At 47.3% G+C, this 27,204-nt stretch overlaps 1 protein-coding gene across 4 annotated transcripts in view; it reads right to left on the reverse strand.

The window, feature by feature from the left end:
- CHRNA2 (cholinergic receptor nicotinic alpha 2 subunit) overlaps positions 1–27,204 on the reverse strand; it is a 254,947-nt gene that overhangs the window by 215,035 nt on the left and 12,708 nt on the right. For 3 of the 4 annotated variants that reach the window (XM_073561932.1, XM_073561929.1, XM_073561931.1), the window contains exon 2: positions 19,309–19,672. In XM_073561932.1, coding sequence (XP_073418033.1) covers positions 19,309–19,381 — 73 coding nt within the window. In that variant the 5' untranslated portion in view covers positions 19,382–19,672. Of the gene's footprint in view, positions 1–19,308; positions 19,673–24,498; positions 25,118–27,204 lie in introns of those variants that run through there. The other variant, XM_073561930.1, reaches the window with a different exon arrangement.

Consider the following 27,204-nt stretch of genomic DNA (forward strand, 5'->3'; position numbering starts at 1 on the left):
CTCCTATCCATCACTAGAGATCAGCGGTGACATCACTGAGAATGCCACCTATCCATCACTAGAGATCAGCGGTGACATCACTGAGAATGCCTCCTATCCATGACTAGAGATCAGCGGTGACATCACTGAGAATGTCTCCTATCCATCACTAGAGATCAGCGGTGACATCACTGAGAATGCCTCCTAACCTTCACTAGAGATCAGCGGTGACATCACTGACAATGTCTCCTATCCATCAGCAGAGATCAGCGGTGACATCACTGAGAATGCCACCTATCCATCACTAGAGATCAGCGGTGATATCACTGAGAATGCCTCCTATCCATCACCAGAGATCAGCGGTGACATCACTGAGAATGCCTCCTATCCATCACCAGAGATCAGCGGTGACATCACTGAGAATGCCTCCTATCCATCACTAGAGATCAGCGGTGACATCACTGAGAATGCCTCCTATCCATCACTAGAGATCAGAGGTGACATCACTGAGAATGCCTCCTATCCATCACTAGAGATCAGCGGTGACATCACTGAGAATGCCTCCTATCCATCACCAGAGATCAGAGGTGACATCACTGAGAATGCCTCCTATCCATCACCAGAGATCAGTGGTTACATCACTGAGAATGCCTCCTATCCATCACCAGAGATCAGTGGTTACATCACTGAGAATGCCTCCTATCCATCACTAGAGATCAGCGGTGACATCACTGAGAATGCCTCCTGTCCATCACTAGAGATCAGAGGTGACATCACTGAGAATGCCTCCTATCCATCACTAGAGATCAGAGGTGACATCACTGAGAATGCCTCCTATCCATCACCAGAGATCAGTGGTTACATCACTGAGAATGCCTCCTATCCATCACCAGAGATCAGAGGTGACATCACTGAGAATGCCTCCTATCCATCACCAGAGATCAGCGGTGACATCAGTGAGAATGCCTCCTATCCATCACCAGAGATCAGTGGTTACATCACTGAGAATGCCTCCTATCCATCACTAGAGATCAGCGGTGACATCACTGAGAATGCCTCCTATCCATCACTAGAGATCAGAGGTGACATCACTGAGAATGCCTCCTATCCATCACCAGAGATCAGTGGTTACATCACTGAGAATGCCTCCTATCCATCACCAGAGATCAGAGGTGACATCACTGAGAATGCCTCCTATCCATCACCAGAGATCAGCGGTGACATCACTGAGAATGCCTCCTATCCATCACTAGAGATCAGAGGTGACATCACTGAGAATGCCTCCTATCCATCACTAGAGATCAGCGGTGACATCACTGAGAATGCCTCCTATCCATCACTAGAGATCAGAGGTGACATCACTGAGAATGCCTCCTATCCATCACCAGAGATCAGTGGTTACATCACTGAGAATGCCTCCTATCCATCACCAGAGATCAGAGGTGACATCACTGAGAATGCCTCCTATCCATCACCAGAGATCAGCGGTGACATCACTGAGAATGCCTCCTATCCATCACCAGAGATCAGTGGTTACATCACTGAGAATGCCTCCTATCCATCACTAGAGATCAGCGGTGACATCACTGAGAATGCCTCCTATCCATCACTAGAGATCAGAGGTGACATCACTGAGAATGCCTCCTATCCATCACCAGAGATCAGTGGTTACATCACTGAGAATGCCTCCTATCCATCACTAGAGATCAGCGGTGACATCACTGAGAATGCCTCCTATCCATCACCAGAGATCAGAGGTGACATCACTGAGAATGTCTCCTATCCATCACCAGAGATCAGCGGCGACATCACTGAGAATGCCTCCTATCCATCACTAGAGATCAGCGGCGACATCACTGAGAATGCCTCCTATCCATCACCAGAGATCAGCGGTGACATCACTGAGAATGCCTCCTATCCATCACTAGAGATCAGAGGTGACATCTCTGAGAATGCCTCCTATCCATCATCGGAGATCAGCGGTGATATCACAGAGAATACCTCCTATCCATCCCTAGAGATCAGCGGTGACATCACTGAGAATGCCTCCTATCCATCACTATAGATCAGAGGTGACATCGCTGAGAATGCCTCCTATCCATCACTAGAGATCAGTGGTGACATCACTGAGAATGCCTCCTATCCATCACTAGAGATCAGAGGTGACATCTCTGAGAATGTCTCCTATCCATCACTAGAGATCAGCAGTGACATCACTGAGAATGCCTCCTATCCATCACCAGAGATAAGCGGTGACATCACTGAGAATGCCTCCTATCCATCACTAGAGATCAGTGGTGACATCACTGAGAATGCCTCCTATCCATCACTAGAGATCAGAGGTGACATCACTGAGAATGCCTCCTATCCATCACTAGAGATCAGCGGTGACATCACAGAGAATGCCACCTATCCATCACTAGAGATCAGCGGTGACATCACTGAGAATGCCTCCTAACCTTCACTAGAGATCAGAGGTGACATCACTGAAAATGCCTCCTATCCATCACCAGAGATCAGAGGTGACATCACTGAGAATGTCTCCTATCCATCACCAGAGATCAGAGGTGACATCACTGAGAATGCCACCTATCCATCACTAGAGATCAGCGGTGACATCACTGAGAATGCCTCCTATCCATCACTAGAGATCAGAGGTGACATCACAGAAAATGCCTCCTATCCATCACCAGAGATCAGAGGTGACATCACTGAGAATGTCTCCTATCCATCACTAGAGATCAGAGGTGACATCAATGAGAATGCCTCCTATCCATCACTAGAGATCAGCGGTGACATCACTGAGAATGTCTCCTATCCATCACCAGAGATCAGAGGTGACATCACTGAGAATGTCTCCTATCCATCACCAGAGATCAGAGGTGACATCACTGAGAATGCCACCTATCCATCACTAGAGATCAGCGGTGACATCACTGAGAATGCCTCCTATCCATCACTAGAGATCAGAGGTGATATCACTGAAAATGCCTCCTATCCATCACCAGAGATCAGAGGTGACATCACTGAAAATGCCTCCTATCCATCACCAGAGATCAGAGGTGACATCACTGAGAATGTCTCCTATCCATCACTAGAGATCAGCAGTGACATTACTGAGAATGCCTCCTATCCATCACTAGAGATCAGCGGTGACATCACTGAGAATGCCTCCTATCCATCACTAGAGATCAGAGGTGACATCACTGAAAATGCCTCCTATCCATCACCAGAGATCAGAGGTGACATCACTGAGAATGTCTCCTATCCATCACTAGAGATCAGAGGTGACATCAATGAGAATGCCTCCTATCCATCACTAGAGATCAGCGGTGACATCACTGAGAATGTCTCCTATCCATCACCAGAGATCAGAGGTGACATCACTGAGAATGTCTCCTATCCATCACCAGAGATCAGAGGTGACATCACTGAGAATGCCACCTATCCATCACTAGAGATCAGCGGTGACATCACTGAGAATGCCTCCTATCCATCACTAGAGATCAGAGGTGATATCACTGAAAATGCCTCCTATCCATCACCAGAGATCAGAGGTGACATCACTGAAAATGCCTCCTATCCATCACCAGAGATCAGAGGTGACATCACTGAGAATGTCTCCTATCCATCACTAGAGATCAGCGGTGACATTACTGAGAATGCCTCCTATCCATCACTAGAGATCAGCGGTGACATCACTGAGAATGCCTCCTATCCATCACTAGAGATCAGAGGTGACATCACTGAAAATGCCTCCTATCCATCACCAGAGATCAGAGGTGACATCACTGAGAATGTCTCCTATCCATCACTAGAGATCAGCGGTGACATTAGTGAGAATGCCTCCTATCCATCACTAGAGATCAGCGGTGACATCACTGAGAATGCCTCCTATCCATCACTAGAGATCAGAGGTGACATCACTGAAAATGCCTCCTATCCATCACCAGAGATCAGAGGCGACATCACTGAGAATGTCTCCTATCCATCACTAGAGATCAGCGGTGACATCACTGAGAATGCCTCCTAACCTTCACTAGAGATCAGAGGTGACATCACTGAAAATGCCTCCTATCCATCACTAGAGATCAGAGGTGACATCACTGAAAATGCCTCCTATCCATCACCAGAGATTAGAGGTGACATCACTGAGAATGTCTCCTATCCATCACTAGAGATCAGAGGTAACATTACTGAGAATGCCTCCTATCCATCACTAGAGATCAGTGGTGACATCACTGAGAATGCCTCCTATCCATCACTAGAGATCAGAGATAACATCTCTGAGAATGCCTCCTATCCATCACCGGAGATCAGCGGTGATATCACTGAGAATACCTCCTATCCATCCCTAGAGATCAGCGGTGACATCACTGAGAATGCCTCCTATCCATCACTATAGATCAGAGGTGACATCGCTGAGAATGCGTCCTATCCATCACGAGAGATCAGTGGTGACATCACTGAAAATGCCTCCTATCCATCACTAGAGATCAGAGGTGACATCTCTGAGAATGCCACCTATCCATCACTAGAGATCAGCGGTGACATCACTGAGAATGCCTCCTATCCATCACCAGAGATAAGCGGTGACATCACTGAGAATGCCTCCTATCCATCACTAGAGATCAGTGGTGACATCACTGAGAATGTCTCCTATCTATCACTAGAGATCACTGGTGACATCACTGAGAATGCCTCCTATCCATCACTAGAGATCAGAGGTGACATCACTGAGAATGCCTCCTATCCATCACTAGAGATTAGCGGTGACATCACTGAGAATGCCACCTATCCATCACTAGAGATCAGCGGTGACATCATTGAGAATGCCTCCTAACCTTCACTAGAGATCAGAGGTGACATCACTGAAAATGCCTCCTATCCATCACCAGAGATCAGAGGTGACATCACTGAGAATGTCTCCTATCCATCACCAGAGATCAGAGGTGACATCACTGAGAATGCCACCTATCCATCACTAGAGATCAGCGGTGACATCACTGAGAATGCCTCCTATCTATCACTAGAGATCAGAGGTGACATCACTGAGAATGTCTCCTATCCATCACCAGAGATCAGAGGTGAAATCACTGAGAATGCCACCTATCCATCACTAGAGATCAGCGGTGACATCATTGAGAATGCCTCCTAACCTTCACTAGAGATCAGAGGTGACATCACTGAAAATGTCTCCTATCCATCACCAGAGATCAGAGGTGACATCACTGAGAATGTCTCCTATCCATCACCAGAGATCAGAGGTGACATCACTGAGAATGCCACCTATCCATCACTAGAGATCAGCGGTGACATCACTGAGAATGCCTCCTATCCATCACTAGAGATCAGAGGTGACATCACTGAAAATGCCTCCTATCCATCACCAGAGATCAGAGGTGACATCACTGAGAATGTCTCCTATCCATCACTAGAGATCAGAGGTGACATCACTGAGAATGCCTCCTATCCATCACTAGAGATCAGCGGTGACATCACTGAGAATGTCTCCTATCCATCACCAGAGATCAGAGGTGACATCACTGAGAATGTCTCCTATCCATCACCAGAGATCAGAGGTGACATCACTGAGAATGCCACCTATCCATCACTAGAGATCAGCGGTGACATCACTGAGAATGCCTCCTATCCATCACTAGAGATCAGAGGTGACATCACTGAAAATTCCTCCTATCCATCACCAGAGATCAGAGGTGACATCACTGAAAATGCCTCCTATCCATCAGCAGAGATCAGAGGAGACATCACTGAGAATGCCTCCTATCCATCACTAGAGATCAGCGGTGACATCACTGAGAATGCCTCCTATCCATCACTAGAGATCAGCGGTGACATCACTGAGAATGCCTCCTATCCATCACTAGAGATCAGAGGTGACATCACTGAAAATGCCTCCTATCCATCACCAGAGATCAGAGGTGACATCACTGAGAATGTCTCCTATCCATCACTAGAGATCAGCGGTGACATCACTGAGAATGCCTCCTAACCTTCACTAGAGATCAGAGGTGACATCACTGAAAATGCCTCCTATCCATCACCAGAGATCAGAGGTGACATCACTGAGAATGCCTCCTATCCATCACCAGAGTTCAGAGGTGACATCACTGAGAATGCCTCCTATCCATCACCAGAGATCAGAGGTGACATCACTGAGAATGCCTCCTATCCATCACCAGAGATCAGAGGTGACATCACTGAGAATGCCTCCTATCCATCACCAGAGATCAGAGGTGACATCACTGAGAATGCCTCCTATCCATCACCAGAGATCAGAGGTGACATCACTGAGAATGTCTCCTATCCATCACTAGAGATCAGAGGTGACATCACTGAGAATGCCTCCTATCCATCACCAGAGATCAGAGGTGACATCACTGAGAATGTCTCCTATCCATCACTAGAGATCAGAGGTGACATCACTGAGAATGTCTCCTATCCATCACTAGAGATCAGCGGTGACATCACTGAGAATGCCACCTATCCATCACTAGAGGTCAGCGGTGACATCACTGAGAATGCCTCCTATCCACCACTAGAGATCAGAGGTGACATCACTGAAAATGCCTCCTATCCATCACCAGAGATCAGAGGTGACATCACTGAGAATGTCTCCTATCCATCACTAGAGATCAGTGGTGACATCACTGAGAATGCCTCCTATCCATCACTAGAGATCAGCGGTGACATCACTGAGAATGCCTCCTATCCATCACTAGAGATCAGAGGTGACATCTCTGAGAATGCCTCCTATCCATCACCGGAGATCAGCGGTGATATCACTGAGAATACCTCCTATCCATCCCTAGAGATCAGCGGTGACATCACTGAGAATGCCTCCTACCCATCACTATAGATCAGAGGTGACATCGCTGAGAATGCATCCTATCCATCACTAGAGATCAGTGGTGACATCACTGAGAATGCCTCCTATCCATCACTAGAGATCAGAGGTGACATCTCTGAGAATGCCACCTATCCATCACTAGAGATCAGCGGTGACATCACTGAGAATGCCTCCTATCCATCACCAGAGATAAGCGGTGACATCTCTGAGAATGCCTCCTATCCATCACTAGAGATCAGTGGTGACATCACTGAGAATGTCTCCTATCCATCACTAGAGATCAGTGGTGACATCACTGAGAATGCCTCCTATCCATCACTAGAGATCAGAGGTGACATCACTGAGAATGCCTCCTATCCATCACTAGAGATCAGCGGTGACATCACTGAGAATGCCACCTATCCATCACTAGATATCAGCGGTGACATCACTGAGAATGCCTCCTAACCTTCACTAGAGATCAGAGGTGACATCACTGAAAATGCCTCCTATCCATCACCAGAGATCAGAGGTGACATCACTGAGAATGTCTCCTATCCATCACTAGAGATCAGTGGTGACATCACTGAGAATGTCTCCTATCCATCACTAGAGATCACTGGTGACATCACTGAGAATGCCTCCTATCCATCACTAGAGATCAGAGGTGACATCACTGAGAATGCCTCCTATCCATCACTAGAGATTAGCGGTGACATCACTGTGAATGCCACCTATCCATCACTAGAGATCAGCGGCGACATCATTGAGAATGCCTCCTAACCTTCACTAGAGATCAGAGGTGACATCACTGAAAATGCCTCCTATCCATCACCAGAGATCAGAGGTGACATCACTGAGAATGTCTCCTATCCATCACCAGAGATCAGAGGTGACATCACTGAGAATGCCACCTATCCATCACTAGAGATCAGCGGTGACATCACTGAGAATGCCTCCTATCTATCACTAGAGATCAGAGGTGACATCACTGAGAATGTCTCCTATCCATCACCAGAGATCAGAGGTGAAATCACTGAGAATGCCACCTATCCATCACTAGAGATCAGCGGTGACATCATTGAGAATGCCTCCTAACCTTCACTAGAGATCAGAGGTGACATCACTGAAAATGTCTCCTATCCATCACCAGAGATCAGAGGTGACATCACTGAGAATGTCTCCTATCCATCACCAGAGATCAGAGGTGACATCACTGAGAATGCCACCTATCCATCACTAGAGATCAGCGGTGACATCACTGAGAATGCCTCCTATCCATCACTAGAGATCAGAGGTGACATCACTGAAAATGCCTCCTATCCATCACCAGAGATCAGAGGTGACATCACTGAGAATGTCTCCTATCCATCACTAGAGATCAGAGGTGACATCATTGAGAATGCCTCCTATCCATCACTAGAGATCAGCGGTGACATCACTGAGAATGTCTCCTATCCATCACCAGAGATCAGAGGTGACATCACTGAGAATGTCTCCTATCCATCACCAGAGATCAGAGGTGACATCACTGAGAATGCCACCTATCCATCACTAGAGATGAGCGGTGACATCACTGAGAATGCCTCCTATCCATCACTAGAGATCAGAGGTGACATCACTGAAAATTCCTCCTATCCATCACCAGAGATCAGAGGTGACATCACTGAAAATGCCTCCTATCCATCAGCAGAGATCAGAGGAGACATCACTGAGAATGCCTCCTATCCATCACTAGAGATCAGCGGTGACATCACTGAGAATGCCTCCTATCCATCACTAGAGATCAGCGGTGACATCACTGAGAATGCCTCCTATCCATCACTAGAGATCAGAGGTGACATCACTGAAAATGCCTCCTATCCATCACCAGAGATCAGAGGTGACATCACTGAGAATGTCTCCTATCCATCACTAGAGATCAGCGGTGACATCACTGAGAATGCCTCCTAACCTTCACTAGAGATCAGAGGTGACATCACTGAAAATGCCTCCTATCCATCACCAGAGATCAGAGGTGACATCACTGAGAATGCCTCCTATCCATCACCAGAGTTCAGAGGTGACATCACTGAGAATGCCTCCTATCCATCACCAGAGATCAGAGGTGACATCACTGAGAATGCCTCCTATCCATCACCAGAGATCAGAGGTGACATCACTGAGAATGCCTCCTATCCATCACCAGAGATCAGAGGTGACATCACTGAGAATGCCTCCTATCCATCACCAGAGATCAGAGGTGACATCACTGAGAATGTCTCCTATCCATCACTAGAGATCAGAGGTGACATCACTGAGAATGTCTCCTATCCATCACTAGAGATCAGCGGTGACATCACTGAGAATGCCACCTATCCATCACTAGAGGTCAGCGGTGACATCACTGAGAATGCCTCCTATCCACCACTAGAGATCAGAGGTGACATCACTGAAAATGCCTCCTATCCATCACCAGAGATCAGAGGTGACATCACTGAGAATGTCTCCTATCCATCACTAGAGATCAGTGGTGACATCACTGAGAATGCCTCCTATCCATCACTAGAGATCAGCGGTGACATCACTGAGAATGCCTCCTATCCATCACTAGAGATCAGAGGTGACATCTCTGAGAATGCCTCCTATCCATCACCGGAGATCAGCGGTGATATCACTGAGAATACCTCCTATCCATCCCTAGAGATCAGCGGTGACATCACTGAGAATGCCTCCTACCCATCACTATAGATCAGAGGTGACATCGCTGAGAATGCATCCTATCCATCACTAGAGATCAGTGGTGACATCACTGAGAATGCCTCCTATCCATCACTAGAGATCAGAGGTGACATCTCTGAGAATGCCACCTATCCATCACTAGAGATCAGCGGTGACATCACTGAGAATGCCTCCTATCCATCACCAGAGATAAGCGGTGACATCTCTGAGAATGCCTCCTATCCATCACTAGAGATCAGTGGTGACATCACTGAGAATGTCTCCTATCCATCACTAGAGATCAGTGGTGACATCACTGAGAATGCCTCCTATCCATCACTAGAGATCAGAGGTGACATCACTGAGAATGCCTCCTATCCATCACTAGAGATCAGCGGTGACATCACTGAGAATGCCACCTATCCATCACTAGATATCAGCGGTGACATCACTGAGAATGCCTCCTAACCTTCACTAGAGATCAGAGGTGACATCACTGAAAATGCCTCCTATCCATCACCAGAGATCAGAGGTGACATCACTGAGAATGTCTCCTATCCATCACCAGAGATCAGAGGTGACATCACTGAGAATGCCACCTATCCATCACTAGAGATCAGCGGTGACATCACTGAGAATGCCTCCTATCCATCACTAGAGATCAGCGGTGACATCACTGAGAATGTCTCCTATCCATCACTAGAGATCAGAGGTGACATCACTGAGAATGCCACCTATCCATCACTAGAGATCAGCGGTGACAACACTGAGAATGCCTCCTATCCATCACTAGAGATCAGAGGTGACATCACTGAAAATGCCTCCTATCCATCACCAGAGATCAGAGGTGACATCACTGAGAATGTCTCCTATCCATCACTAGAGATCAGAGGTGACATCACTGAGAATGCCTCCTATCCATCACTAGAGATCAGCGGTGACATCACTGAGAATGTCTCCTATCCATCACCAGAGATCAGAGGTGACATCACTGAGAATGTCTCCTATCCATCACCAGAGATCAGAGGTGACATCACTGAGAATGCCACCTATCCATCACTAGAGATCAGCGGTGACATCACTGAGAATGCCTCCTATCCATCACTAGAGATCAGAGGTGACATCTCTGAGAATGCCTCCTATCCATCACCGGAGATCAGCGGTGATATCACTGAGAATACCTCCTATCCATCCCTAGAGATCAGCGGTGACATCACTGAGAATGCCTCCTACCCATCACTATAGATCAGAGGTGACATCGCTGAGAATGCATCCTATCCATCACTAGAGATCAGTGGTGACATCACTGAGAATGCCTCCTATCCATCACTAGAGATCAGAGGTGACATCTCTGAGAATGCCACCTATCCATCACTAGAGATCAGCGGTGACATCACTGAGAATGCCTCCTATCCATCACCAGAGATAAGCGGTGACATCTCTGAGAATGCCTCCTATCCATCACTAGAGATCAGTGGTGACATCACTGAGAATGTCTCCTATCCATCACTAGAGATCAGTGGTGACATCACTGAGAATGCCTCCTATCCATCACTAGAGATCAGAGGTGACATCACTGAGAATGCCTCCTATCCATCACTAGAGATCAGCGGTGACATCACTGAGAATGCCACCTATCCATCACTAGAGATCAGAGGTGACATCACTGAGAATGTCTCCTATCCATCACTAGAGATCAGAGGTGACATCACTGAGAATGCCACCTATCCATCACTAGAGATCAGCGGTGACAACACTGAGAATGCCTCCTATCCATCACTAGAGATCAGAGGTGACATCACTGAGAATGCCACCTATCCATCACTAGATATCAGCGGTGACATCACTGAGAATGCCTCCTAACCTTCACTAGAGATCAGAGGTGACATCACTGAAAATGCCTCCTATCCATCACCAGAGATCAGAGGTGACATCACTGAGAATGTCTCCTATCCATCACCAGAGATCAGAGGTGACATCACTGAGAATGCCACCTATCCATCACTAGAGATCAGCGGTGACATCACTGAGAATGCCTCCTATCCATCACTAGAGATCAGCGGTGACATCTCTGAGAATGCCTCCTATCCATCACTAGAGATCAGAGGTGACATCACTGAGAATGTCTCCTATCCATCACTAGAGATCAGAGGTGACATCACTGAGAATGCCACCTATCCATCACTAGAGATCAGCGGTGACAACACTGAGAATGCCTCCTATCCATCACTAGAGATCAGAGGTGACATCACTGAAAATGCCTCCTATCCATCACCAGAGATCAGAGGTGACATCACTGAGAATGTCTCCTATCCATCACTAGAGATCAGAGGTGACATCACTGAGAATGCCTCCTATCCATCACTAGAGATCAGCGGTGACATCACTGAGAATGTCTCCTATCCATCACCAGAGATCAGAGGTGACATCACTGAGAATGTCTCCTATCCATCACCAGAGATCAGAGGTGACATCACTGAGAATGCCACCTATCCATCACTAGAGATCAGCGGTGACATCACTGAGAATGCCTCCTATCCATCACTAGAGATCAGAGGTGACATCACTGAGAATGCCTCCTATCCATCACTAGAGATCAGCGGTGACATCACTGAGAATGTCTCCTATCCATCACCAGAGATCAGAGGTGACATCACTGAGAATGTCTCCTATCCATCACCAGAGATCAGAGGTGACATCACTGAGAATGCCACCTATCCATCACTAGAGATCAGCGGTGACATCACTGAGAATACCTCCTATCCATCACTAGAGATCAGAGGTGACATCACTGAGAATGCCACCTATCCATCACTAGAGATCAGCGGTGACATCACTGAGAATGCCTCCTATCCATCACTAGAGATCAGTGGTGACATCACTGAGAATGCCTCCTATCCATCACTAGAGATCAGAGGTGACATCACTGAAAATGCCTCCTATCCATCACCAGAGATCAGAGGTGACGTCACTGAGAATGTCTCCTATCCATCACTAGAGATCAGCGGTGACATCACTGAGAATTCCTCCTAACCTTCACTAGAGATCAGAGGTGACATCACTGAAAATGCCTCCTATCCATCACCAGAGATCAGAGGTGACATCACTGAGAATGCCTCCTATCCATCACCAGAGATCAGAGGTGACATCACTGAGAATGCCTCCTATCCATCACCAGAGATCAGAGGTGACATCACTGAGAATGCCTCCTATCCATCACCAGAGATCAGAGGTGACATCACTGAGAATGCCTCCTATCCATCACCAGAGATCAGAGGTGACATCACTGAGAATGCCTCCTATCCTTCACCAGAGATCAGAGGTGACATCACTGAGAATGCCTCCTATCCATCACTAGAGATCAGCGGTGACATCTCTGAGAATGCCTCCTATCCATCACTAGAGATCAGAGGTGACATCACTGAAAATGCTTCCTATCCATCACCAGAGATCAGAGGTGACATCACTGAGAATGCCTTCTATCCATCACTAGAGATCAGAGGTGACATCACTGAGAATGCCTTCTATCCATCACTAGAGATCAGAGGTGACATCACTGAGAATGCCTTCTATCCATCACTAGAGATCAGTGGTGACATCACTGAGAATGCCTCCTATCCATCACTAGAGATCAGAGGTGACATCACTGAAAATGCCTCCTATCCATCACCAGAGATCAGAGGTGACATCACTGAGAATGTCTCCTATGCATCACTAGAGATCAGCGGTGACATCACTGAGAATGCCTCCTAACCTTCACTAGAAATCAGAGGTGACATCACTGAGAATGCCTCCTATCCATCACTAGAGATCAGAGGTGACATCACTGAAAATGCCTCCTATCCATCACCAGAGATCAGAGGTGACATCACTGAGAATGCCTTCTATCCATCACTAGAGATCAGAGGTGACATCACTGAGAATGCCTTCTATCCATCACTAGAGATCAGTGGTGACATCACTGAGAATGCCTCCTATCCATCACTAGAGATCAGAGGTGACATCACTGAAAATGCCTCCTATCCATCACCAGAGATCAGAGGTGACATCACTGAGAATGTCTCCTATGCATCACTAGAGATCAGCGGTGACATCACTGAGAATGCCTCCTAACCTTCACTAGAGATCAGAGGTGACATCACTGAGAATGCCTCCTATCCATCACTAGAGATCAGAGGTGACATCACTGAGAACGCCTCCTATCCATCACTAGAGATCAGAGTTGACATCACTGAGAATGCCTCCTATCCATCACTAGAGATCAGTGGTGTCATCACTGAGAATGCCTCCTATCCATCACTAGAGATCAGAGGTGACATCACTGAGAACGCCTCCTATCCATCACTAGAGATCAGAGGTGACATCACTGAAAATGCCTCCTATCCATCACCAGAGATCAGAGGTGACATCACTGAGAATGCCTTCTATCCATCACTAGAGATCAGAGGTGACATCACTGAGAATGCCTTCTATCCATCACTAGAGATCAGAGGTGACATCACTGAGAATGCCTTCTATCCATCACTAGAGATCAGTGGTGACATCACTGAGAATGCCTCCTATCCATCACTAGAGATCAGAGGTGACATCACTGAAAATGCCTCCTATCCATCACCAGAGATCAGAGGTGACATCACTGAGAATGTCTCCTATGCATCACTAGAGATCAGCGGTGACATCACTGAGAATGCCTCCTAACCTTCACTAGAGATCAGAGGTGACATCACTGAGAATGCCTCCTATCCATCACTAGAGATCAGAGGTGACATCACTGAGAACGCCTCCTATCCATCACTAGAGATCAGAGGTGACATCACTGAGAATGTCTCCTATCCATCACTAGAGATTAGAGGTGACATCACTGAGAATGGCTCCTATCCATCACTAGAGATCAGAGGTGACATCACTGAGAATGTCTCCTATCCATCACTAGAGATCAGAGGTGACATCACTGAGAATGCCTCCTTTCCTTCACCAGAGATCAGAGGTGACATCACTGAGAATGCCTCCTATCCATCACTAGAGATCAGCGGTGACATCACTGAGAATGCCTTCTATCCATCACCGGAGATCAGCGGTGACATCACTGAGAATGTCTCCTATCCATCACTAGAGATCAGAGGTGACATCACTGAGAATGCCTTCTATCCATCACTAGAGATCAGAGGTGACATCACTGAGAATGCCTTCTATCCATCACTAGAGATCAGTGGTGACATCACTGAGAATGCCTCCTATCCATCACTAGAGATCAGAGGTGACATCACTGAAAATGCCTCCTATCCATCACCAGAGATCAGAGGTGACATCACTGAGAATGTCTCCTATGCATCACTAGAGATCAGCGGTGACATCACTGAGAATGCCTCCTAACCTTCACTAGAGATCAGAGGTGACATCACTGAGAATGCCTCCTATCCATCACTAGAGATCAGAGGTGACATCACTGAGAACGCCTCCTATCCATCACTAGAGATCAGAGGTGACATCACTGAGAATGTCTCCTATCCATCACTAGAGATTAGAGGTGACATCACTGAGAATGGCTCCTATCCATCACTAGAGATCAGAGGTGACATCACTGAGAATGTCTCCTATCCATCACTAGAGATCAGAGGTGACATCACTGAGAATGCCTCCTTTCCTTCACCAGAGATCAGAGGTGACATCACTGAGAATGCCTCCTATCCATCACTAGAGATCAGCGGTGACATCACTGAGAATGCCTTCTATCCATCACCGGAGATCAGCGGTGACATCACTGAGAATGTCTCCTATCCATCACTAGAGATCAGAGGTGACATCACTGAGAATGCCTCCTTTCCTTCACCAGAGATCAGAGGTGACATCACTGAGAATGACTCCTATCCATCACTAGAGATCAGCGGTGACATCACTGAGAATGCCTTCTATCCATCACCGCAGATCAGCGGTGACATCACTGAGAATGTCTCCTATCCATCACTAGAGATCAGCGATGATATCACCGTGACACCATTTCTCTTTAATATATGAATATAATTGGAGCGCCTCCACAGGGCCTTAGGTCACTCGGGCCGGTCAGGTTCTTTAAATGGGATGTGTCACAGTTCCAGTGACCCGATCCGTGCGTGGCCCTGGGCGCCCAGTAAAAATGGAGATTTTATGAAGGATGACGGATGATAATAGGGAAAATGATGGAGGGATGGTAGGGAAATGGTGAGTTTGTCGTGACGCCACCCGTGGTATTCGACAATCATAGCCGACGCTGCATTGCAGATCATCTGGGACGGCGTTAGGGCAGCAGAGATGGTGAAGATCTCCACAGGCAGAGTTGTGTCCCAGGGCAGTTGAGCCGGTGGCGGTGATGGTAAATGCGGTGTAAGGCAGGCAAGACGCAAATGACTCAAGGAACACAGTTGGGTGCAGTTTCAGGGTTTTTACTCACAATTCCTTTGTACGGTGACCCATTTGGCACTGTGTCCTCCGGGGGAGGGGTCCAGCAAACTCCCAGGTAGTTTGGGAATACCTTTTCAGGACTCGTCTTTATGTTCACCTTTCTTGGCCGTCCCTCTCTGCGCTACTCTCCACCTCTTTCTCTCCTGCCCTGCACCTTCACAAGCAGTGTCCCCAAGCCAGCAGCCTCGGACCTTGCCGAGCGACGTGGGTCAGGCCCCGGGGTCCTTTATCTCTACGGCTGCCTTTTTGAGGAATGCTTGAGGATTTGGCTGTCGCACTACAGTAACTACAGCCTCCGGCTTACTAGCTGAGCCTTGTTCGCTATTCTTCACTAGACTAGGGGCCGGCTCCCTCACTGCGACCTGGTCCTTCCTTTCCAGGATATGGGCCCCACAGTTGGCTTTCGCACTATCCGTGCCCCTAGGACCCCTTCTATTCTCTTAGGAGCTTTCTTCTTACTCAAGGTGCCTCTCTGACCCTTACTCTCCCCACGTCTGTCCTGCTCCTCCGCTGTCCCGTCACCAACTGACTGGATCTTTCCACAACGATCCATCTACCTCACACTAACTCCTCCTATTAACTGTCACCTAACTCTCACTGATTGGACGTTCCTTCTCACACCACCTCCTAAACTCCTCCCCTTCTACCTACCTTTCCCCACCAACTCCCCAACACCCTTTCCTAGCCAGTCTGGGATGAGGCCATCCTTCAGAAGGGTACACCCAGATGCCCTGACTAAACTAGCGTGTTTTGGGTGCAAGTGCTAGGAGTGGTGCTCCCTCCTTACCTGAGGGTGGGATACCACACCACTGGATGAGGTGCAGTATCTCTGCTGCGACTGGACCCTCAGGGGCGCCACATGTACACATGATTTCCTGGCCATGTGTCAGTGCTGTGCCCGCGGCCTCCTCTATGATCAGGTGCACAGTGTCGTCTCCTCGGATGTCTCGCGCTCATTCTCCTCATTTACCGCATCACAGGACAAAGTTTCCAGGCTGTGACTTTTTGACCTTCTACGTTTGCAGTATAGCGGCACGAGATCCTCTTCTTTTCCTCCTCTGATTTCCCGTCGGTCGCGTCCATTAATACGTTTATTGGAAATAGCGGACAATGTCCTGAAACATCCACTGATGAAGCTGAGCTGACTTTGTCATGTCGCTGTGAATTGTAAAAGTCTTTTTGGTTTGTAGCGAATACAAAAAAAGAAGAAAAACAATTCGATATTTCCTGGAATACGAGTCCCTGAAGGAATCGTCACTGGTGGAGCAGAAGAACGAGGAGGAAGCATTGAAGAAACCGAAGAACCTGCGCCACCTCCTGCTCCAACACTGTGTGTATTGTGTCTTGTAGCGGAATATCTTCCTCTGCTTCTATGAAGAACCAGAAGTAGCACAATGACCGTTCTCTCTAGTGCTGAAGGGCGCACGTGCCCCTGTGAGATGGCAGTAGCGGGATCCCCATCCTCGGGTTTGGTACATCCTCTTTTATCCAAAGACTGCAAAGTCACTTGCAGACTCCATCGATTGTTTTTTTTTTTTTCTTATTTCAATGGGGACAGTGGCCACTCCGAACTGAAAACTGAGGCCAAAGGTCACGTGGGACTATAAAACCCCATTCAGGGCCAGCGTTAGGGGCAGGAAGACCAGGCAACTGCCTAGGGCTCCCGCTCCTCCATCATCCATGGTCGTAGTCTGCAGTCTCAGAACGCACAAGGCATAGAAAGTGCAAAATTTACTTTAAAAAAAATTACCATCTCCAGAAACAAAGTGGATATTAGAGAATATTCCAGCCCCCCTGGCCCATCAGGGCCAAGGAAAAGTTGTGTTAAGACAATTACCGATAGAATGATTATTCTCAGATCGTCTCCATACAGAGTTTGTATTCACTGACTACTGCAAACATCCACCAGACCTTACAATTTAGTAAGAATGTAAGAAGGTTGCACTTAACTGACTATAGTTGTGATCAGAGGCGTAACGATCACAGCTGCAGAGAGAGTAACCGCAATCAATCCCATATGGCATGGGGGGTCTACCAACACCAGCAGCTATTCCAGCTGAATGTGCATCCAAGGAGACATGTTACCGGTATGGGGGACATTTTTACTTGAAGGGGGACATTAGACCGGGAAAAGACCCAGGATGGAGACATTATACCAGGACGGGGGGCATTATAATAGGAAAAGGCCCAGGATGAAGATATTATACCAGAATGTGGCACATTATAACTGGAAGGGGTCTGGGATTGGGGGGCTTTATGCCAGGAAAAGGCCCAGGATGGAAGATATTATACCTGTAAGGGACTCAGAATGGTGGACATTATACCAGAAAGTGGTCCAGGAAGGGGGACTTTACTACAGGAAGGAACCTGGGATGGGGGATATTATTACAGGAAGGGTCCAGGATGGGGGACATTATTACAGGAAGGGTCCAGGATGTGAGACATTACTACAGAAAGGGTCCAAGATGGGGGACATTATTAAGGGAAGGTTTCAGTATGGAAGATACTATTGCAGGGTCACAAAATGGGCGACATTATTTCAGGACGGGTCCAGGATGGAGGACATTATTACAAGAAGGATCCAGGATGGGGGACATTATTAAGGGAAGGTTTCAGCATGGAAGATATTATTACAGGAAAGGGTCACAAGATGGGGGACATTATTACAGGACGGGCACAGGATGGAGGACATTATTACAGGACGGGCACAGGATGGGGGACATTATTACAGGACGGGCACAGGATGGAGGACATTATTACAGGAAAGGGGCACAGGATGGGGGACATTATTACAAAAAGTGGACAAGACGGAGCACATTACACCAGGAAGGAGCTAAGGATGGAGGACATTATACCTAGAAATGGCTCTGGATCGGGACATTATTACAGGAAAGGTTTATAAGATGGGTGACATTATTACAGGAAGGGGTCAGGATGGGGGACATTATTACAAAAAGTGGACAAGATGGAGGACATTACACCAGGAAGGAGCCCAGGATGGAGGACATTATACCTAGAAATGGCCCTGCATGGGGACATTATTACAGGAAAGGGACAGGAAGGAGGAGATTATTACAGGAAGAGGCAAGGATCGGGGACATTAATATAGGATGGGGTCTAAGTCCAAATTTTACACCAGGGCCCATCAGCCTCTAGGTTCACCACTGGTTGCGGCCTCATCAGACAGATGGGCAGATGTGAGAGCCTGGCATAGCCACCCACTGCCTCCAATATGGAGCCTGTTCTGCCCAGTGCACCAGGAGGCTTCAAGTTCTTCAAACGTTGCCTTTAAAGTGTCGCTCCTACAACCTTGTAACTCCATCCCAACTCTGCAGACTTACCTGTCACGGTGCAGGACACGATGTAGCACACCGCCCTGGCCACTGACAGCCTCCCACCCACACAGTGGCCCATGCTGCCGGGTGATGATCTGTTGAGGTTTCCTCTTCCTTCCAGAAAGCTCCGGGGCTCTAACCTGCGCGGAGATCCGAGGCTGAACCTGCGGGCATCAGTCTGTCCTGAGGGTGCGGGCAGGAGCCAACGAGGCGCCCATTAGTCGGCACCTGGGGAGCTGTCCTGGTGTTGCTCTGGCTGGGGGCGCTGTCCACGTTGGTGAAGAAGGTCAGGGCCAGAGCTGCCGGAGGAGCCCCAGGGACCCGGGAATCTTTGGGAGCTTCACATTCTCTTTGTTCCTTGGAAGAAGCCCTGAAAGCAAGAACATTGTGCGGATTAGAGTAGGAGCAGATTAACCCATTATCTGCTGCAAGACACTCGGAAAAAACGCTAATCATGGATGAGGGTTGCGCGCAAAGATCAGTGTTTGTCCAAAGACCAAGTGCCCACCAGGGCTAACACCGCGGGGCCCGATAGTAGTAGCTTGACCCATTATCAGCTGCAAGTTACTAGAGACCCCAATCGAGGCAGAGGAATACAAACGTTGATCCCTTTGGTAAATGCTTGTCCATAAACCATGGAAGCAAGTGCCCACCAAGATTCATACACTGGGACCACCCCCCTATATGCAATATGGGGCCATGACATGTTTCTAAAAGATTAACTCGTTATCTGCTGCAAGTCAATAGAAGACCTATGTGCTGTAGATCCCTATGATAATGGTTTGTCTATGGACCCCGTGCATGTAAGCAAGCCCCCCGACAAGGTCTTAAAAAAGCTTAGGACCACCACCCCTCTCCTCTAAAATTCATAACAAGCAGATATCTCCTTTTTAAGCTTCAAGTTACTAGGTGAAGACCCCCACTCATTAATAACCAAAAATGGGCACAAAGACCCCTACTAATAATAACCAAAATAAAGAGGACGTTTAAAGGGTCTGAAATACATAGGAAAAACCTAAAAATTACTTCTTAAACCAAAGTAAATGCCAAACAAGTATAAGTATATATTTATATAAATATTATTGATTACAAGCAAATATTTACACAACTACATAAAGAAAAAGGTTAAAACACCCCATAAACCCCAGAAGAAGCTGCAGTGGGGTCAGTGGTGACTCACACAATGGCTCAATATAATCGGTGATAGGTGGACTAGAACAATAAAGCAGTAAGGTACAGCGCATAAACATAATAAAGAGGAATGTAATAAAGGAACTCAATGCATGAGTATAAGAATAAGTGACGCGATAAGTATGATAAAAAAAACCCCTTGATTTCAAGGAAGACCCCTCAAAAAGAGCTCATACCCACCAAAAGCCATAATTAATGGACCAAAGACGGACCACACTGCCCAGTTCCCTGATACACGTTTCGCCTATAGCTTCATCAGGGGGTAACAATTAGAATAATCCATCATAAGCTCCGAGTTACTAGGAGGAGACCTCAATCGTTAATCATGGGTGCACACATAGATCCCACTGGTCAGTGCTTGTCCATAGACCCAGTGCGTGTAACAAGCGCCCACCGGGGCTGAAACATTGGGACGAAAGCTTCTCCTGATATATTCCCAAAGTGTTAACCCATTATCCGCTGTAAGACACAAGGGGAAAGGAAGTGTAAATGAATGAGGGATAGATCCCTACACCCAAAACTGAAAGATTGAGACCAACCCATCCCCCATACTTCTTTGAAATATTCATAGATTAACCCATTATTGGCCGGAAGCTACTCGAGTACATTTAGTGTCCCACACCATGAAACAAGTGCTTGGCATAGTAAGCCTTTAGCTGCAAGTCTGTAAGAGAAGAGATGGGTAGATAGATCCCCATGGTCATCGCTCGCCCATAGACCCATTCATCCTAGCAGGCACCAAGCCTGGAACATTGGGGCCAGCCCATTTTCTGATGGGCACCGGGAGACAAAATCTTACAGCATTGACTATGGGTAAGATCTATAATAATGGAAATAACCACCATAATGACTATTTTCCAAACCCCATGACAGAGGTCCGCACCCATACGAGAGATGCCTGGCACAGCCGCAAACCTGGGCCCCATGAAGGCAATTTAGGGATTAGTGCCCTACATAGAAGACAGAGCAAAGAAAATGAGAAGGCGTCTGCTCATCTTAACCTGTTACTTCCCCATGTGTATAAAACAAGCCCAGGACCCAGAAGACGCTGCCTAAGACCAGGACCCCTGTATTATAGGGTCCTAGCTCATTAACCCATTAAATGCAAGATCGAAAAAAAAAAGACCCTGTCCAGCGTGGGACGACGCTTCGTGCACCTGCAGCATTGGAGATTGCAGGAGACCTTGTGACATGGAAACTTTTCAGGCATCAAGTGAATGTACAGTATCAAATCGTATCACTATGTGGCTGGAAAACGGGGGGCTCCAGACTGAGACCCCACAGCCGGAGGATGAGAGTCATGGTTCTGCATCAGTTTGAAAGGACAGAATACAATACTAAGCCATAAATAGTTCACAAAAGAATACTCTGAAAATCACGTTATTATAGGAGATGTAGCAGAGCCGGGATTGTTGTTGAATATAAGATTATTGCTGACCATAAGATTATTGCTGCAAATTCTGCTCTGCTACATCTGTGCGAATGGGTGAAATAGACATTACACTGTTATATCTACGGAGAAGGCAAAGTGAGGTTGGTGTATAATAATAATAATAATAATAATAATATAAATAATAAATATAATAGCAGAAATAATGCTAAAATAAATGAAAATAATAATAGTAATAACAAAATAATATTATAAATAATAACAATATAAATACTAAAAATAATATAAATAATCAATACTAGAAATTATATTAAAATAAATGAAAATAGCAATGATAATAATAATATAAATAATAATATAAACAATACTAACAAATAATATAGATAATACTATAATAATAATACATAACAATAATAATGACAATATTAATAAAAGATATATATTAATTTAAATTACAATATGAATTATCAGATATTTGTGATTTCCTGTAACCCGCTCCTCTCTTGATTTCATCTCATTTCTTTGCCTGAATTGGGGATTCTTTTTGCTCATATATATATATATATATATATATATATACGCATATATATTGATTCATTTTCCATTACACTGAGAGCCTGGGACAGGACAGAGCACTCAGCTCTCAGGAGTCACAGACTGATGGTAATGGAGGGGGTCCCTCATCTCCTGGTGACTCTGTGCAGGGCACTATGTTATCTTTGGGGTGTTGGGGGTATATTGACAGGACCTGGGACCCCCATAGTCTGCACTTGTCAGGGATGACAGGGGGGTGCCCTTTATGTACAATACACATGTAGCAGAGAGGAAGGTCTTATTTAACACTTTGGATGATAATAACACATTCTTTCCTTGCAGTCCTATGTAAAAAAAAAATCCCAGAACGCATCGTAGGATCCGTTTAACAGATTCATCTCTGCTACATCTGACATGCTCAGCTGTGCTATATCTGACATCCTTAGTTCTGCTACATGACATCCTCAGCCCTGCTACATCTGACATCCTCAGCACATCTACATCTGACAAACTCATCTCTGCTACATCTGACATCCTCAACTCTGCCAAACCGACATCCTCAGCCCTGCTGCATCCAACATCCTCAGTTCTGCTACATCTGACATCCTCAGCCTGCTACATCTGACATCCTCAGTTCTGCTACATCTGACATCCTCAGCTCTGCTACATCCGACATCCTCAGTCCTGCTACATCCGACATCCTCAGCCCTGCTACATCCGACATCCTCAGCTCTGCTACATCTGACATCCTCAGTTCTGCTACATCTGACATCCTCAGTTCTGCTACATCTGACATCCTCAGCCCTGCTACATCCGACATCCTCAGCTCTGCTACATCTGACATCCTCAGCCCTGCTACATCTGACATCCTCAGCACAGCTACATCTGACAAACTCATCTCTGCTACATCTGACATCCTCAACTCTGCCAAACCGACATCCTCAGCCCTGCTACATCCAACATCCTCAGTTCTGCTACATCTGACATCCTCAGCCTGCTACATCTGACATCCTCAGTTCTGCTACATCTGACATCCTCAGCTCTGCTACATCCGACATCCTCAGTCCTGCTACATCCGACATCCTCAGCCTTGCTACATCCGACATCCTCAGCTCTGCTACATCTGACATCCTCAGTTCTGCTACATCTGACATCCTCAGTTCTGCTACATCTGACATCCTCAGCCCTGCTACATCCGACATCCTCAGCTCTGCTACATCTGACATCCTCAGTTCTGCTACATCTGACATCCTCAGCTCTGCTACATCTGACATCCTCAGTTCTGCTACATCTGACATCCTCAGCCCTGCTACATCCGACATCCTCAGCCCTGCTACATCTGACATCCTCACCCCTGCTACATCTGACATCCTCAGCTCTGCTACATCTGACATCCTCAGCCCTGCTACATCTGACATCCTCAGCTCTGCTACATCCGACATCCTCAGCACTGCTACATCTGACATCCTCATCCCTGCTACAGCTGACATCCTCAGTTCTGCTACATCTGACATCTTCAGCCCTGCTACATCTGACATCCTCAGTCCTGCTACATCTGACATCCTCAGCTCTGCTACATCCGACATCCTCAGTTCTGCTACATCTGACATCCTAAGCTCTTCTACCTCTGACATCCTCAGCTCTGCTACATCCGACATCCTCAGCTCTGCTACATCCGACATCCTCAGCCCTGCTACATCTGACATCCTCACCCCTGCTACATCTGACATTCTCAACTCTGCCATATTTCACAGACTCGGCTCATCCTCATCTTACCAACATCAAACTCTAATAATGGATACCATGTAGGAAACTCATGATGTATCCCAGAAACCCCTGACATCTCTACCACACAACCAGATCTGCTACATGTAATCTCCGCTAATACCTGACATAGTGGCATCACCCTGGATACATTTGCCCTAATACTCAAACTCCTCTCTGCTGCATCTGACGCTTCTTCTGTAGCACATGGAAACTCTGCTACATCTGACAAACTCAGCTCTGCTACAATAGAGTCAGAAGGCCAAGCATTACAAGGGCTGTCCATTAATATTCACAGCAGGAGACTTTTTTTTTACCTTTTTGTCTCAAATCCAAAGATTCCTTCAGTATAGAAGATGCTCCTGGAGGGTCCACACTGCCCAGGACAGGCTGGAGACTCACAGAGGAGGAAGCAGCTGGACCAGAAGTGGTGAAGCTGGTGAAGAAGGGTCTGCGGAGGACTCCGGCTCCTTCCTGGACCTCCTGGATGTCTGAGCTCAGGCTCCTTGCTCCAGGCTTCCCGACAATTGGAGGTAGTCCCTGGCTCAGCAGCTCCAGACCTGACCATGGATGGATGGATGCTGGAGGAGGAGCATGCAGGGGGGAGATCCGACCTGTCACTGGCTGCCCCCCAAATGGAGGGGAGGTGGTGGAGAGATTTCAGGGTCCATGGTCCAGATTAACCCTTGAGCTGCCCCCTTGGACAGGTCCATTGAAGCGACACTGCTGCGGTGTGATATCACAACAGTGAGTGGAGCCTGTCATATGTAGCAGAGCTGGGCTTGTAAGTGGTGGCAGGTGGTAGATAGAGCAAGGCTGGAGTAGATGTAGCAGAGCCAAGTTGAGCTCAATATGTTATATGCAGCAGATTGAGCTTGCGAGATAGGAGAATTAACAATTTACATAGGACTGCAGGTTAATCTGCTGAATTATCTTACATCGCACAAGGTTAATGAACTCAGCTCTGCTACATCAGTGCATGCACACTATGCAGCGGGTCATTTCCAGTCGCATGCCTCTTACTTTGTGAGTCCTGCAGAGCCAGACATGGTCATCAATAAGTAATGGCTTCACTTTCCTCCACTACAGAACAGGTCTTAAAACTGGAAACACAATCCAGGTGTCCCCAGGTGTTATGATGCTCAGTGATATCCTGCACATCTCAAGCATTCAGGACCAGTGCAGAACATTGCTGAGCCTCCTCCCAAGTGTGGACACTAGGGGGCGCTGGGGACCAGAATTTGGGCGCACCCCTGAGCTGGACTTGGATCTTCTACAATTCATTTAGAAGCCTCATAAAGCTTCTGAGGTTATTTATGATCTTGACATAGTGATGTGTAAAATGCAGCGAATCAATGGATGGAGAAATGATTTATGCTTCAATGAGAGCAAAGCATCCAGAGATTCTCCGAGAGGAGGCAATTAAAGAAATGCATTTCCACAAGGCAAAGTAGATATGCAAGAGCGACCCGGGCCAGCAACCCTACAGAGTATCTGCGTATCCAAACCAGCGACCCTACAGAGTATCTGCGTATCCAAACCAGCGACCCTACAGAGTATCTGCGTATCCAAACCAGCGACCCTACAGAGTATCTGCGTATCCAAACCAGCGACCCTACAGAGTATCTGCGTATCCAAACCAGCGACCCTACAGAGTATCTGCGTATCCAAACCAGCGACCCTACAGAGTATCTGCGTATCCAAACCAGCGACCCTGCAGAGTATCTGCATATCCAAACCAGCGACCCTACAGAGTATCTGCGTATCCAAACCAGCGACCCCACAGAGTATCTGCGTATCCAAACCAGCGACCCCACAGAGTATCTGCGTATCCAAACCAGCGACCCTACAGAGTATCTACGTATCCAAACCAGCGACCCTACAGAGTATCTGCGTATCCAAACCAGCGACCCTACAGAGTATCTGCGCATCCAAACCAGCGACCCTACAGAGTATCTGCGTATCCAAACCAGCGACCCCACAGAGTATCTGCGTATCCAAACCAGCGACCCTACAGAGTATCTGCGCATCCAAACCAGTGACCCTACAGAGTATCTGCGTATCCAAACCAGCGACCCTACAGAGTATCTGCATATCCAAACCAGCGACCCTACAGAGTATCTGCGCATCCAAACCAGCGACCCTACAGAGTATCTGCGTATCCAAACCAGCGACCCCACAGAGTATCTGCGTATCCAAACCAGCGACCCTACAGAGTATCTACGTATCCAAACCAGCGACCCTACAGAGTATCTGCGTATCCAAACCAGCGACCCTACAGAGTATCTGCGTATCCAAACCAGCGACCCTACAGAGTATCTGCGTATCCAAACCAGCGACCCTACAGAGTATCTGCGTATCCAAACCAGCGACCCTACAGAGTATCTGCGTATCCAAACCAGCGACCCTACAGAGTATCTGCGTATCCAAACCAGCGACCCTACAGAGTATCTGCGTATCCAAACCAGCGACCCTACAGAGTATCTGCGTATCCAAACCAGCGACCCAACAGAGTATCTGCGTATCCAAACCAGCGACCCTACAGAGTATCTGCGTATCCAAACCAGCGACCCTACAGAGTATCTGCGTATCCAAACCAGCGACCCTACAGAGTATCTGCGTATCCAAACCAGTGACCCTACAGAGTATCTGCGTATCCAAACCAGTGACCCTACAGAGTATCTACGTATCCAAACCAGCGACCCTACAGAGTATCTGCGTATCCAAACCAGAGACCCTACAGAGTATCTGCGTATTCAAACCAGTGACCCCACAGAGTATCTACGTATCCAAACCAGAGACCCCACAGAGTATCTACGTATCCAAACCAGAGACCCCACAGAGTATCTACGTATCCAAACCAGAGACCCCACAGAGTATCTACATATCCAAACCAGAGACCCCACAGAGTATCTGCGTATTCAAACCAGTGACCCCACAGAGTATCTACGTATCCAAACCAGCGACCCTACAGAGTATCTGCGTATCCAAACCAGCGACCCTACAGAGTATCTACGTATCCA

This window comes from Dendrobates tinctorius, unplaced genomic scaffold (genome assembly GCF_039654945.1).
Source record: "Dendrobates tinctorius isolate UK_male_01 unplaced genomic scaffold, ASM3965494v1 ptg000332l, whole genome shotgun sequence".
Classification (NCBI taxonomy): domain Eukaryota; kingdom Metazoa; phylum Chordata; class Amphibia; order Anura; family Dendrobatidae; genus Dendrobates; species Dendrobates tinctorius.